Source organism: Embiotoca jacksoni, unplaced genomic scaffold (genome assembly GCF_022577435.1).
Source record: "Embiotoca jacksoni isolate LCO1_2020_lvr unplaced genomic scaffold, fEmbJac1.0.p SCAF_3, whole genome shotgun sequence".
In the NCBI taxonomy this organism is placed as follows: Eukaryota; Metazoa; Chordata; class Actinopteri; family Embiotocidae; genus Embiotoca; species Embiotoca jacksoni.
Genome location: NW_027185381.1, coordinates 17,773,054 through 17,787,095, shown reverse-complemented (window position 1 = coordinate 17,787,095; position 14,042 = coordinate 17,773,054). Strand labels below are relative to the sequence as shown.

Genomic DNA, 14,042 nt, shown 5'->3' with positions numbered 1-14,042 from the left:
AGAATGTGGTGTACAGATTCCAAAATGCTCTCAGGCAAATTGACTCAACATGAATCTAAAACCAAACACTCAAAAACTCAAAAAAAAAAAAAAAAGTAAAACAAAACAAAGACTCTTAATTGAATAAAGAAGAAAATGGTCTGATTAGGAATTTTTACAGTAACTAAGTAGGCTACATTTACTCAAGTATTGTACTTAAGTAAGTGTTAGAGGTAATTTTACGGTAGTATTTCCATTTGATGGGTCTTTAAACTTCCAAACAATGCCATTTCAGAGGGAAATATTTTACTTTGTACTCCACTACATTTACCTCTACCATGACAACATTAAATGCTGCCCATGTATAGATGTCACGTCATTCATGTATGATAAACACAACTCTCTTAAATGGGCCGTTTGACATAATGGATACGTTTACTTTTGAGTAGGTGTCTCCACCTGATCATCACAAAAGCAGGAAAGAAACCAAGCACATCTATCAGGCAGCCACCCCCACTGTCAGCTGCCTGCAATCAAGCCACTGGAGGCTACACACAGAGCCTCCCTCCCTTTAATTACTTTGACTCCAGCCATGTTCAGTTTAATTCTTAAACATGTTTTGTTCATAATTTGTGCTGTTATCCCTGATTTTTGTTCTCGTTGCAGAGCTTAAACTACACACATTAATGTGTTTGGAAACTAAACCAAAGACCTTAAAGTTCAATAAAACTGCTCTGTGTGTCTCCGACCTACTTCAGTCTACCAGAAGGTTTTAATTCTGACACTAAGTGTCCATTTTGATGACAGTATAATAAGTAGACTACTTTTACTCAACGACGATTTTAAATGCAGGACTCCTACATGTAATTGAGTATTTTTTGTTTTTCATTGTGGTATTGCTTTTTAAGTCAAACATCTGAATACTTCTTCCATATCTGGGAATTTACACTAGTAATGTATGCTGAAGACGCCAGGCTTTCCTACAATTGGAAAGGCCATTTAAAAAAAAAATAAACTAATGGAAATAACTGTGAAATAGTGTTGGTGGAAACATTTTCACAATTTGTATCCATAGTTCAGACGCAAAACTGAAAGACCAACCCCGCAGATCAAACCAGAGTTGAAGCCCATAAAGACTTCCTCTGTTGTCTTGATACTGCAGTCGGTGTCGCTGCACAGTTCCGCCTCTTGTCCTGCAGGCTGTAAACAGACCGTCTGCTGCGCCCCCGACTCCGTACGTCTGACGTAAGCCGTTAAGCTCCACCCCCGGCCTGGCTCTCACGCACCAGTTACGTCTGACCGTAAAAAATAGAAACTTCCAAGATGGCCGAGTCCGTGGACTCCATGCATTTCGCAGCAAACAGCAAAACAAATTCCCCTAAACCTCTGATAGCTAAGCGGCCGCCGGAGAGCCGTCCGCAGTCTTCCAGCGACATTTTCCCACCGCCCCCCAAGAAGGTCCGGGTGGAGGAGAAGGGCCTGAAGCACAGGAAAGTGAACGGAGAGGTGTGCGCAGGGGAAAAACACAACGGGAAGCAGAGTTGTGGGAGCCCAGCGAAATGGAGTTTCGGCCCGGCCAAGGCGAGCCACTCCACCGCCGCCGCGGTGCCAGCGACTCCCGCCCGGAAAATCTTCAAAATCAGCAACTTCCTCGCCTCGCCTCCAAAAGTGAAAAAGGCGAAAGAGAAACGACACAAGGAGAAGGAGAAAAGCGTTGAAGCGCAGCGGAGCTCCGCCGCTGGTGTGGAGAAAGTGAGCCCAGCTAGCTGCCATACAAAGACCGAGAACGGCGACGTGAAAACGCTTCAGAGAGGTAGGACAGCACAGCCTGGCCGCTTCCCGCAGGACTCTCTCCAAACAATTTACTGTCAAATTATAACCGCACGGGAGGCTATACTGTCATACAATGATTTATTCAATTATTACATAATTTACTGTACCACAGGCCCCAGTATTTTTAATAGGCCCGGATGGTGATATATATATATATACACGTGGAAATGTTTGTTGGTCTGTTGTGAACGCAGCATCATTTCTCCTCTCTCGTGTTGCTCTCCTCAGATCACCGTGCGAAGGAGAAAGACAGGGAGAAAAAGAAGGAGAAGAACAAAGAGTGGAAAAATCACAAATTACCACCTGTGAACGACATTGCGAGAGAAAACGGAGAAGTGATTTCTCCACAGAAAGGTATGAAATGCAATTAAAGACCGGATGAAAGTGGCTTTTAAATCATCTTAAACTTACTTTTGATTATTTCGGTCTCTTTAATATGTTCGATCTGCATAAGTAATTAGTGCTGCAACTTTGTTTTGTTCACTTCTCAGTGCTGGTAGAAATCAAGTCAAATCAAAGCAGATGAGTTCAATATGAGTGCATATGTTGTCTAGAGTAATGTGTCCGAATTTTGAATGAAATATCAAATTATAGGTGGAAGAAGTCTTTAAATTTGAAGTTTATGTATATCAGAAATCACTGAATACAGATATTTTGACTTTGTTGTCAAGTTGTGTTTGAAGCTGTCAAAGATCAGGTCTATTAAAGTGTATCAAATTTGATCTGAGCTACAGATCAACGACCTTAAAAAGATGCACAACAGTGTACAGTAAACGATCGTTGTTCTCCGTCACAGAGTCCAAGGACAAGCCCAAAGCTGGTTCAGAGGAAGACCTCCTGCTGAAGAAACTCAAGAAGAAGAAGAAAAAGAAGCACAAAGATGGCGAGCGGGTGAAGGAGCGGCACAGCCGGCCCAAAATGTATCACCGCTCATGCCAGACTGTGTGTTCAGGGGTGTCTCTGGCTCTGCCCGAGTTCCTCAGTCGAATCAACGGGAACAACAACAACAGCAGTCTGCTCCACGCCGCCACGGCGGCGGCGGCACCGCCACCACCACCACCACAACACCACCAGGATCCTGCTGTCACTGCCGCTACCTCCGCCTCCATCTCCTCCATGGTCAGGGACCGACTCGGCTACAGCTCCCCGCTCCACTGCGCCCCGTCGCCCGGCCTGCCCAGCCTGGAGTTCGGCCGCCTCATCCACATCGAGCAGCAGGCCAACGGAGGGGCGTCCGTGGTGCACGCCTACAACGAGCAGCTCTCCTGTCTGACCCCGGCCGAGATGCAGCGTTTCGCCCAGGAGTTTGTGACCATGTCGTTCAGCGAGGACCAGACCCAGTCTGCGTGCTTTGTGATGGGGATCATCCACGGAGCGGCGTCCTACCTCCCAGACTTCCTGGACTACTTCTCCTACAAGTTCCCCAACGCACCGGTGAAGATGGAGGTGCTCGGGAAGAAGGACATAGAGACGACGAGCATGGCCAACTTCCACTCTCAGGTGAGAACGAGTCGTTTTAATTTCCCTCTCCGTGTTGGAAGGCATCAGAGGAAGAGGATGGATGAACTGTCCGCTCTGATACAGTGAAGTGTCACTTTGTAGTCTGTAGGTGTGAGCAGCTCAGACTCAGCTGTCACGGGCTGAAAGGACGCGTTACAGTGTTTGTCCAGACTGTTTCTGGGCAGAGCATCTTCTCCTGCGTTCAGAGCGTTGCAGCGTCCAGGTTGTCACGTGGTCGGTGGATGTGCCGACAGTGGGTGGCTTGAAAAACTCCCCGTGTCATAGTGATTGTGACGACTTTTTAAAAAAAAAAAATAGTTGACAGCAGTAAGTCTGCAGTCTGAATGAGTTTTAAGTTTTAATATGAACATGTGACCACTACGCTTCAGTCTGAACTTGAGCAGGTCATGTTATCTGTTTATTTAATGCTGTTTGTTTCTTCTCTGAAATATGTCTGTCTGATTTTGTATTTCAAAGAACGTAGTATTCTTTCAGGATCTAAAATCCTGAGATGAGTTCATTTGACAAGATATTAATGTGTTTTTTTTTTTTTTCATTCACAGATCAGAAAGATTATTAGATATTTTTTTATAAAGCATTTGTCTTTGTTTGTAGAAATAACCTTTCATGCAGTAGCTCAATATTTATCATTAGAAACCTCCAGTTTTATAATTGATTTAGTATTTTCCACACAAGACTGAAAGCAGTGTTTACTTGTCATGTGCTGGAAATATTATTCACTTAGACCCCAGTGATGAGAAAATAGAGGGTCCATGTTAAAAAAAAATACAGATATTTCTCTTTAATTATGAGGCACAGTCGTCTGAAGTCAAAGGTTCTTTTAGATAAATTATTTATCAATAATCGCTAAATATCAGGTTATTACTCGGCATCTTGCTCGACACAGTTACGAAGTCTGACACAGCAGTTAGTTAAATCACATTTTTCAAATTAAAAGCAGGTTAGCATTTACTGAAAGTCACAAACGATGTCCGCCCCACACCTCAATCACAGCTCTTGTTCTGGCTTCATTTGAACAGGCTGGTAGAAGTTGTGGGGAGTGTGGGGGGGGGGGGAGGGGGGGAATCAATTTAGGTCAGGGAAAATTAAAAATATTCATGCCAGAGACCCCTCGCTGGGATGAAAATGATTCCGCGGTCTCTGTCTCGATCGAGTGCTTTGTAATCAGATAGTGCTTCAGCTTGTCCGGCATCATGACTTCCTCCCCGAACAACATAAGGCAGATGGTGCATTTCATCCTGTTGCTCCTCGCAGTGAAACTCAACACAACTGTCAGCACATTTTCCTGGTTTAGCTGGTTTGTGCTTCACGTTGCTCAAAGATTTAGACCGCAGACTTGCATTTTTCTACACGGCTAAGCAGTGGAGCAACAGCCATTCAGAGCCACCTGAGTTCAGCGACTGATGGATTCATGACTGCGTTTTTAAATCTTGCAGTGCGACAGAATCAGATTCCCGAGCTTACATGTGGGAGTAATGGATTCAGTGCCGCGTGTATTTTATTGCGTAGCTTGACCCAAGAGTGCTGCGTGTCACTGGAGCGGCGGGGAGGGGGAAGGGGGGGGGGGGGGTTCTTTTAAGAATCACAGTTTCTGCAGCTTGTTTTGACATATTAAGAGTTTTGCACCGTCTTTTATTTTAGCGTTCAGAGTCGACAAAGTCAAGTCCAGAGAAAACAGCACGGCTAAATACCAATTTATGAAGGTAAACCAAAGTGTCTCTGGTGTGGTATTCAGGGAAAACGTTTGTCGGATTTCTTCCGTGGAGGTTTCGTGGTGATGGTGGTAACATCTTCTGCCATGTGTCAGCGCTCCTCCTTTTTAAACTGGAGTCGAGCCTTTTTTTTTTTTTTTTTTTTTTCTTTTTCTTTTTTTTTTTTATGCTGGAAAATTAATTATAAGTCAAAAAAATGCTGTCTTTGGGCGTTACTCCCCAGGGAGAAGTCCTGGTGGTCCCGTCAGTCTTGCAGAAGTAACTAATGTGAGAATTGATCAAATATAATTTACTTTCAAACCTCTGAAACTTTCTGTGAAAAGACTTTCTTTCATACGCTTTGGGATTTTTTTTTTGTTTTTTTTACTTTACAAAAATTTGGACTGTAACAGTCACAGTAAGGCCGTTTGGACATTATTAAGAACAACAGTCTTTTTTAACATTAAACACATTGGCAGTTGTTAAAGAAACACTTACAGGGTCAAACTGATTTAGTCAACATCGCATGTCATTATCCATCAACGCCAAAAGGGTATCATTTAACTCAACAACGATGCACCGGTTTGCCCCGTTTTAAAATACTAACCTGATCATATTGTGACAAAGATGCACCTTCAATGCTACTTTTCAATGTGTTGCGTCATTTCTTTTTTTTTTTTTTTTTTTTTTTTTTTTGCATTTTCTGCTTCGTATTAGATGGTGATAGTGGAGAGATGACAGGACATGAGGCTCAGGGTCCCACTAGGATACAAACCGGGATCATTCACTTGGTGCGTTACGTCGTAAGCACCGGGACCGCCGTGATCATTTGTAATTCATAATATAGGACCTGTTCACACCCGGCGTCACATGCAGACAGGTGTGAGCAGACAGGTGTGAACGCACACGGGGCACATTGAGATCCAGTTGGCTCGGACCGCAGTCGGAATGTGGTGTGGGATGCATTATTTTTTTTAGCGGTCTGAACGCGAACGTGTCCTGGGCCACAGTAAAGGATGATCCACTCGACTGGCATCCCCGAATGAGCAAAAGAAATATCCAGCAGGAAAAATATTCTGCCGAGCGCAGCTGAATTGTGCAGATTTGCGCCTCCAAACAAATACAAACGCAGTCCGTCCACCTGACGGTTGTTTTACTAAAGCGTCCTTTTAGGTTTAGTTTTTTTTTTGGGGGGGTTTGCTTCGTCTGTCATTTTTGACAAACATCGGACCCACGACTGCAGAAGTGCGTCGGCCATCGCAGCACAAGCCGGACGCTCTCAAACCTGCTCCGCTGATGAAGTAATCTGAACCCGAACCGACGTCATCGAGTCGAGCCCGACTGGGTTTCGGGTTGAGAATCAACCTGAAAACGCTAATATTCAGACATTTATACGTTCCCACATGACGAGTTTTAAGAACGCGTTTCTGTGTCCTTTAGAGCGCATCGTGAAAGACCGTAAACAATCAAAGCCTGACGCTCTTGTTTCGCTCTGTCAAGTTGTCTGCAACTGCTGCGTCCATGCCATTATAATAATGTGAAAAAAAAATGCACCTACAATTGGACTATTTCCTAAATGCAAGCTGTCAGGGACTGAAGGCTTTCCGACAGATCAAGATCATCATCGTAATAATGTTTTGTTTACACAGTACTTTTATAAACCTGTTGTCCTCACAACAAAGGGGAAACAAACAATAGACTTACTCTGTTTCTTGAAGAGCACTTCAGTTTTTTTAATGACAACATAATTTGGTGGAATAACTGACAGTAACTTAGAGAACTGAAATATGTAGCTAATAGGCAGCGTTTTGAAGTGAGGCTGTAGTGAGTATGGACCTCTTATTTTTATTTTTTTTTTAATGCCGGTTGCTTTGACTCCTCTCCCTTTGCCTTTATGTGGAGGGAGAGTTTAGTGGGGAGGGATGATGGTGTTGAACGCCAAGCTAAAGTCCACAAATAGGATCTTTTGCATATGTCCCTGGTGGAGTCGAGGTGTTGCAGGATGTAGTCCAGTCCCACGTTGATTGCATCATCCACCGACCTGCAGGCGGTCCAGCAGGGGGCCTGTAGTGTCCTTCAGGTGGGCCGACACCGGTCTGTTCAAAAGACTTCAGGGGCGACGGCTCTGCACTCTCTAGTCATTTAGTCCTGTGATGGAGGGTTTTTGCAGATGATTGTGGAGCGTTTGAAGCAGGAGGGAACTTCCCACAGCTCCGGGGATTCGTTGAAGATGGGGTCAACTGGTCAGCGCAGGCTTTCGGACAGGAGGGAGACACGCCGTCTGGCCCTGCTGCTCTCCTGATCTTCTGTTTTTAAAGGAGCCGACTCGCATCTTCTTCACAGATCTGTAGTGCCGGGGAAGAGACGGCGGGGGGGGGGGGGACACGGCGGCAGGGGGGAGTAGGAGGTTGCTTGATGTCTGGGTGGGTGAGGGGTGTGAAAAGTGGGTTTATCAAACCTACAGTAAAACACATTCAGGTCCTCAGCCAGTCGGGGATTTTCCACAGTGGGGGGGAAGGGGGAAGGTGGGGGGGGGGGGATCCGATCACAGGTGATCACTTGAGACAAATTCAAATCGGTCAGGTATCCAACAGATACCAGACTTTTGGGGCCAATACCGACATTTTGGATTCAGAACAATATATGATATTGATATATCGACTGAAATGTGGTGAACAAACAGTTGTAATAAATATATGTAAATGAGGCAGGATGGTCTTTACTGTTAAATGAGGGACTTTATTGTCCAAAATGACATCAGTGCACTGAAACACTGAACTTCACTGATTTTAAATAACCTTAAATACAATTTTTTTTTTAAAAGACACAAATGGAACAATTTCTAAATTACACCAAGCATCTTTTCCGGCATTATATTCTGTCGGAAAAAAAAAAGATTTATGCACAAATGCAGATCAGACAACAAATACTCTGTTAAAGGCCAATAAATCGGTCAACCTGGAACAGTAGTGAATCCACACTCACTTTAACCTTCTTGCAAATATATTTCACAATTTTCTTGTGTATCTTTATAACCGAGATCATATTAAAAGTTGCAGAGGGATGGATTGGTTTATAAGAAACTGTCAACAATGATAAATTAATGCAGAGGACAGATGTCATTATTGCCAAAATCCTCAGTGGAGAGGAAGACGCCAGAAACACTCCCCCGGCAGTAACAGACCGGATTACACGTTTGGTTTAAAAAGGCAACAGATTATAGGAAAAAAAACATCAACCCTTTAGTGAATCTGTGAGGGAGGTAACTTCTCCGTCCTAATGGAAGCAAATTAAACTCGGCGTGTAGCCGAGCTTCCTGTGTCTAATATATATTTTATCACATAAACGGTATATATTTATTTTCTATAGAGTTAGTATGTGGGTTTTATACTGTATTTCCTTTGCACTACATTTTCCATCTGACTAAATTGAATTAATATCTAATTTAATTTAACGTGTTATACAGGTATTGGACACCTCATTAACACCTTCATGATGAATATCCACACGTGTGGAGGAGCAACACAAACTGATTCTGACGCGTAATAAAGGTTTATGAGCTGTTCTGCGGCGTCATCTCTGCTTCACACTGTTAAAAGCAATTCAGGGTGGTGTTTTTATTTCACTAAAAACTGTATATTTTCACATCGTTTTTATCTACCATCGTTACGATTTGCCCTGTCTGCCATAAACATAATAATCACAGAACACTGGTGAAACACCAGTTTGTATCGAAGCCGTAGTGTCTTCAGTAACCGTGAAGAACGCTTAAAGTATAAATACTGAGACACAGACGGTGTTTTCGACACATAAGAATTTTTTTTTCTTTCAATTCACTCCCGTTGGCACAAGTTAGGGATTTCTATATGTATTTCGATTTTTGGCTCATTTTACATTAAAAAACAGCAGGTTTATGAGTGTATTAGTTTTTTTTTATTTTTATTTTTTTTTATTTTTTATGAAAGTGCCCCCCAAAATCTACTTTAAATATACAGTGGTCGAAGTGGGCACTTTAACGTTGACGTTCATTCAGCTGAGTTTTATTGTACAACAACTCAGTTGAACTGTGATTTTGTTGTCCGTCTGGGTCGTGCAGAACTTTTCCGATTAGTTGTCATCTTGTTTTCTGTGTCTGACAGAGTTTGACTATTTCAGTTGTTGTTGTTTTTTTTCCCCACAAATATCTCTCTAACGCAGGATTTTTTTTTTTTTTTTCCCTCGGAGTGACAGTAGCTTACATCTTATTTGTCATGTGTTGACATTTACTTCTCTTGATGAGCGCCGAGTGTTGAGGAGTTCTTCAAATCTTTGTTGTATTTTGAGATCCCGTCGCCCGGGGAAGCAGCTGCTGATGATGGCGCTCTGAATGAGGGCTTTATGAAAGGCGGGCGCTCCGGAAAAGGTCACGCCATTCATGTTAATGACACACCGACGGCGCCGCACCGGCCCGCTGTCTACGCGGCGGTGAATCTGGGGTTTTTAAAAAAACGTCCCGCGGCGGTGAACCGGCAGGTTTTTTTTAGTTCTAGATCTGTCAAAAGTGAGACTTATCGGCACCTCCTCGGTCTGACCTGAGTCGTCTGCGGTGCGTCCCTGCAGGTGAAGCGGACGTACTCCCAGGGAACGTACCGTGCCGGGGCCATGCGGCAGGTCAGCCTGGTCGGTGCGGTGGACGAAGAGGTCGGAGACTACTTCCCCGAGTTCATCAGCATGTTGGAGGAATCCCCCTTCCTGGAGGTCGGTACACGCCGCCACACGCCAGTGAACCCGCGAACGTCTTGAAACGAGTCGTTATGTGACCTGACGTTTTCTCACCCCGTGTCTGCGCAGCGGACTCTGCCCTGGGGGACGTTCTCCAGTCTGCGGCTGCAGAGCCCCACCGACAGCGACGACGGCCCCATCATGTGGGTCAGACCCGGAGAACAGATGATCCCCATGGCAGACATGCCGAAATCACCCTTCAAAAGGAAAAGGTGGGTGGAGACGTCCGGTCTGTAAACGTTTGCCGCCGCGTCTCACCGGCGTTCCCTCATCTCGAGTTTGACGTCTCGGACGTGTCCTGACCGTTGTGGGTAAATGTATTTTCAGGTCCACCAATGAGATAAAGAACCTGCAGTATCTACCCAGAGCCAGCGAGCCCAGAGAGATGCTGTTTGAGGACCGGACGAGAGCCCACGCCGACCACATCGGTCAGGGCTTCGAGAGACAAACCACGGCTGCTGTAGGTGTGCTGAAGGCCGTCCGCTGCGGAGAGGAGTGAGTGAAAAGTGACACCTTTTTTGTTTTTCTTTTTTTTTTTTAAATGTTTTCACATAAACGCACATATCACCTCTGGTTTGTGACAAGAGACTTTGAAAACGTACTTTGCGTCATTGACAACCTCTTGTTTACCAGCAGGTTTTTAATTCAGGTCTGTAAACAGGATTTTTTTTTTTTTTTTTTTTTTTTTTTTTTTTTTTTTTTTTGCGTTGCCTTTTACAGCAGCGACGCTCTCGCCCGGATCACCAAAGACGTTGTGTGTTTCCACGCTGGGGATTTCCCAGATGTGGTCATGAGGCTGCAGCTGGATCTCCACGAACCACCGCTGTCTCAGGTGGGTCCGTTTATTCAGTCGTGTCCAAGCAGCACACGCCAGATTTCACGAGACATCTTTTGTCTGTGTCCGATCAAACAGCCTTTAAAAAAAAAAAAAAAAAAAAAAAAAGGTGCACAAATTATTCTTTTACGTTAACGATAAATCAGTCGACTGCGAAAACGCTCGTGTTTATCGGCATCAAGTCAAGGTGGCCACAAATAGCAAAAGACTGCAGGTTTTCTCACCTTTTTAAAAAAAAAGCATGTTTAGCGACTTGGGAGCTAAATATTTCCCTCAAGAGTTTTGGAGGATAAATGAACCTAAAGGTGAGTAAATATTAGACTTACTTTTGCCGGCCACTGCAGTATACACAAATCGGACGCGTACGTTGGCAGAATTCGGTTCGAGTCGAGTGAAATAAGATACACTAATGTACTCCACTCAGATTTACTCCTGAATAAACCAAAACGGGCATTTTCAAACAAAATTGTCTCCGTGTGGACGAAGCCTGAGCATCCACACTCGCCATTGAACGGTAAGGAATTTTTCGATATAAAATTGCACCGGAGCAATTTGGGCAATCACGGTTCCCAGCCGTACTCCCGGCGTGCCGCACTGGCTGTTAGTAATCAATGAAAAGGAGAGGAATTCCCCACCGTCGGACCGTTAATACGGGGACCGTCGCCCGTTCTTTTCCGTCTTATCAGGCACAAAATGTAACGGACAATCTGATGTATGTTTTCACCCTTTTTTTTTTTTTTGAGTGTCACGTGCTCCTGTCGCTGCCTCCACAGTGCGTCCAGTGGATCGATGACGCCAAGCTGAACCAGCTGAGGAGGGAGGGGATCCGATACGCCCGCATCCAGCTCTACCACGACGACATCTACTTCATCCCCAGAGGAGTCGTCCACCAGTTCAAGACCGTGTCGGCCGTCTGCAGCCTGGCCTGGCACATCCGACTCAAACAGTATCACCACCAGGAAGAGGAGGGGATGGAAGACAAGTGTTCGCCGGGAGATGTAACGCTTCGTATCAAAGAGGAGGAGGAGGAGGAGGACGAAGAGGACGAGGAGGAGGAGGAGGAGGAAGACGACGACGACGACGAGGAGGTAGAGGGGAAGCGGTGTGACCTTGCTGTACAGACGGTGACGAAGCTGGAGGACGAGGACGTGGAGGGAAGAGAGGAGCCGCCGTCACAAGCTCCGCCGCCGAACGTCAAAGAGGAAGCGCGAGAGAGCAGAGCGGAGACGAGGGAGGCGTCGGCAGCGCCGTCGCTACCTTCAGTCAAGAGAGAGAGAGATGAAGGTGCACTCGCTCCCCCACGAATGGAAACTAAAGCCGAGGAAGGTGCAAAAGAGGCGAGCAAGGGAGGCGCAGACACATGTCAGACACTGCAGAAGGGCCACGAGGAGGGCGGAGCAGACGGTGCTTCCTTAAAGACATTACAGCACATTAGGAAGGAAAGCGACGTGGAGGAAGAGAGGCCGCAAAAGACGTCTCCGCCGGGTCAAGGTCTAAAAGACAGAAGTAAAGATAGTACGGCGGGCTCGCACAGCGCACCGCACGTCAAGAAGGAAAAGGACAAAGGGAAAAGAGAGAAAGACGACAAAGAGAGGCCCAAAGAGAAGGAGAAGAAGGACAAGGATAGGAGTAAAGAGAAGGAGAGGGACAAAAAGGAAAGGGGGAAAGAGCGAGACAGGGAGAAGGAGCGGGTACGAGAGCAGGAGAAAGCAAAGGCCGAGGGCGGAAGAGAGGGCGGCGCGTCGACGCTGCCGCAGATCAAGAAAAAAGAGGACGAGGAGCGGACAAGAGAGGGCAGTAAAGCCCCTCTAACCAACCCGCCCGCTCAGAGAGACGACAAGTGGGCCAAGGAGTGGGACTCCAAAACACAAGCCCACGTGAAGAGAGACAAGGAGCACGAGAAGGACCGGGGGGGCCCGCAGGCAGCGTCCCACCCGCGGCCCGACCGAGAGGAGGCGCGGGACCCCTGCACGCATAAACACAAGTCTTCACACGGGAAGAAGGAGAAGAGCGGCCACAGGGAGGGCAAGGACGGCAGCGCGTCGAGCGCGCTGGGGACGCCGGCGAAGCCGGCGCGGGAGGACGGGAAGACGCCCAAACCTCCGAGCATTCAGGTTAAGAAAGACGGCAAGAAGGACAGAGAGGAGAAGAAGAAGCCCGCCCAACCGGAACACAAACCGGCACGGACGCTCGTCACCTTTGACCTCTTTAAACCGATGGAGGCGCACCAAACTTTTGCCCTCTCCTTCACAGACAGTAGACCTAAGAGCCACCATCACAGTGACCCCCGGGGCTCCTCTTCGAAGCCCGGATCCGACAGTCGGACAGTCGTGCCCTCGAAAGGACCAAAAGTAAAGGACTCCGTGCAGGGGAAACCTGCCGCGGCGCTACAGGACGCTGGCTTAAAGCAGCCCCTGAAAACACACACCCCCCAAACACAGAAAGACTTCTTACTATGAATGTCTAGATGTCGAGTCTTCTTTTCTTTTCTTTTTTTTCTTTCTTTTTTTAACTGTACAACTTACGCCAAGGCTTTGTTAAAATATTTGAAAAGTGCATTCTTCCTTCAGACATCAGCTGGTCTTTCTAATTTGTAATAGATGAGCGAAATCATTCCATTACTCCCGACTCAGCCACATTATCGCTGTGACACGGCGAGACGAGGACGCGCTCTCCGGGTATTTTAACAGCGCCTAAGAATGTAAGCTAAGTAGCTCACTTCACGTTTGTTAGCAGATGTACGTAGGCTTTATATAAAATGTTACGTGACCCGTGTGTCGGTGCCTGTGCACTACTTAGCTTCGCTCTTAAAAGCACCTATTTTAGGTACTGGACTAGCCAGTCTGAAAACAACCATCCTTACTCCCCCCGCCCTGCTCCAGGAAATAACTTTTGTTCACTGTTTGGGACACGACAGCAAGTCAAAGAGCTGAAATCCTTTTTTTTTTTTTTTTCTTCTTCTTCTTTCTTTTTTTTTTTTTTTTTTTTTTTTAAATCGTTGCTTTTAGTCGACGGGGTTCATTCTTTGCAACACTCCGAAAACCCGACCGAGGAGTTGTTTTCAGACTGGACTGTTTGACTCACACAGGGCTGTAAATGATACTGTATGTACCAAAACTGTACAGTATAGATGTTATTAGCACCAATGTGAGAAAATGTATACAGAAATTGCATATATTTTTTGTAAGACAAGTTTTATTTTCCATAGAACTTATTTATATCATTTACTGTCCGTTTTTATTTGAAACCGATGTATGTGAAAGATTTGTTGTAAATACATTTTATTTCCTAAGATAAGACCTTGGTAGTGTGATTTATACTCTGATTAGAACCTCTCAATAAATGGTTCAAAATGTTGACTTCGTCAACGTCAATGTCTCCTCTGGATTTTGTAAAACGATTCAGTGATTGCGTTTTATCCA

At 45.6% G+C, this 14,042-nt stretch overlaps 1 protein-coding gene across 1 annotated transcript; it reads left to right on the top strand.

Moving 5' to 3' along the window:
* Nucleotides 1-1,278: 1,278 nt before the first annotated feature.
* Nucleotides 1,279-13,988, top strand: LOC138205876 (lysine-specific demethylase RSBN1L-like). Its single transcript, XM_069162223.1, has 8 exons — nt 1,279-1,792; nt 2,041-2,166; nt 2,609-3,312; nt 9,624-9,761; nt 9,855-9,997; nt 10,113-10,280; nt 10,506-10,617; nt 11,394-13,988. The coding sequence occupies exons 1-8, from the start codon at nt 1,303-1,305 to the stop codon at nt 13,077-13,079; spliced, it is 3,567 nt and encodes a 1,188-aa protein (XP_069018324.1). The 5' UTR covers nt 1,279-1,302; the 3' UTR covers nt 13,080-13,988.
* Nucleotides 13,989-14,042: the final 54 nt, after the last annotated feature.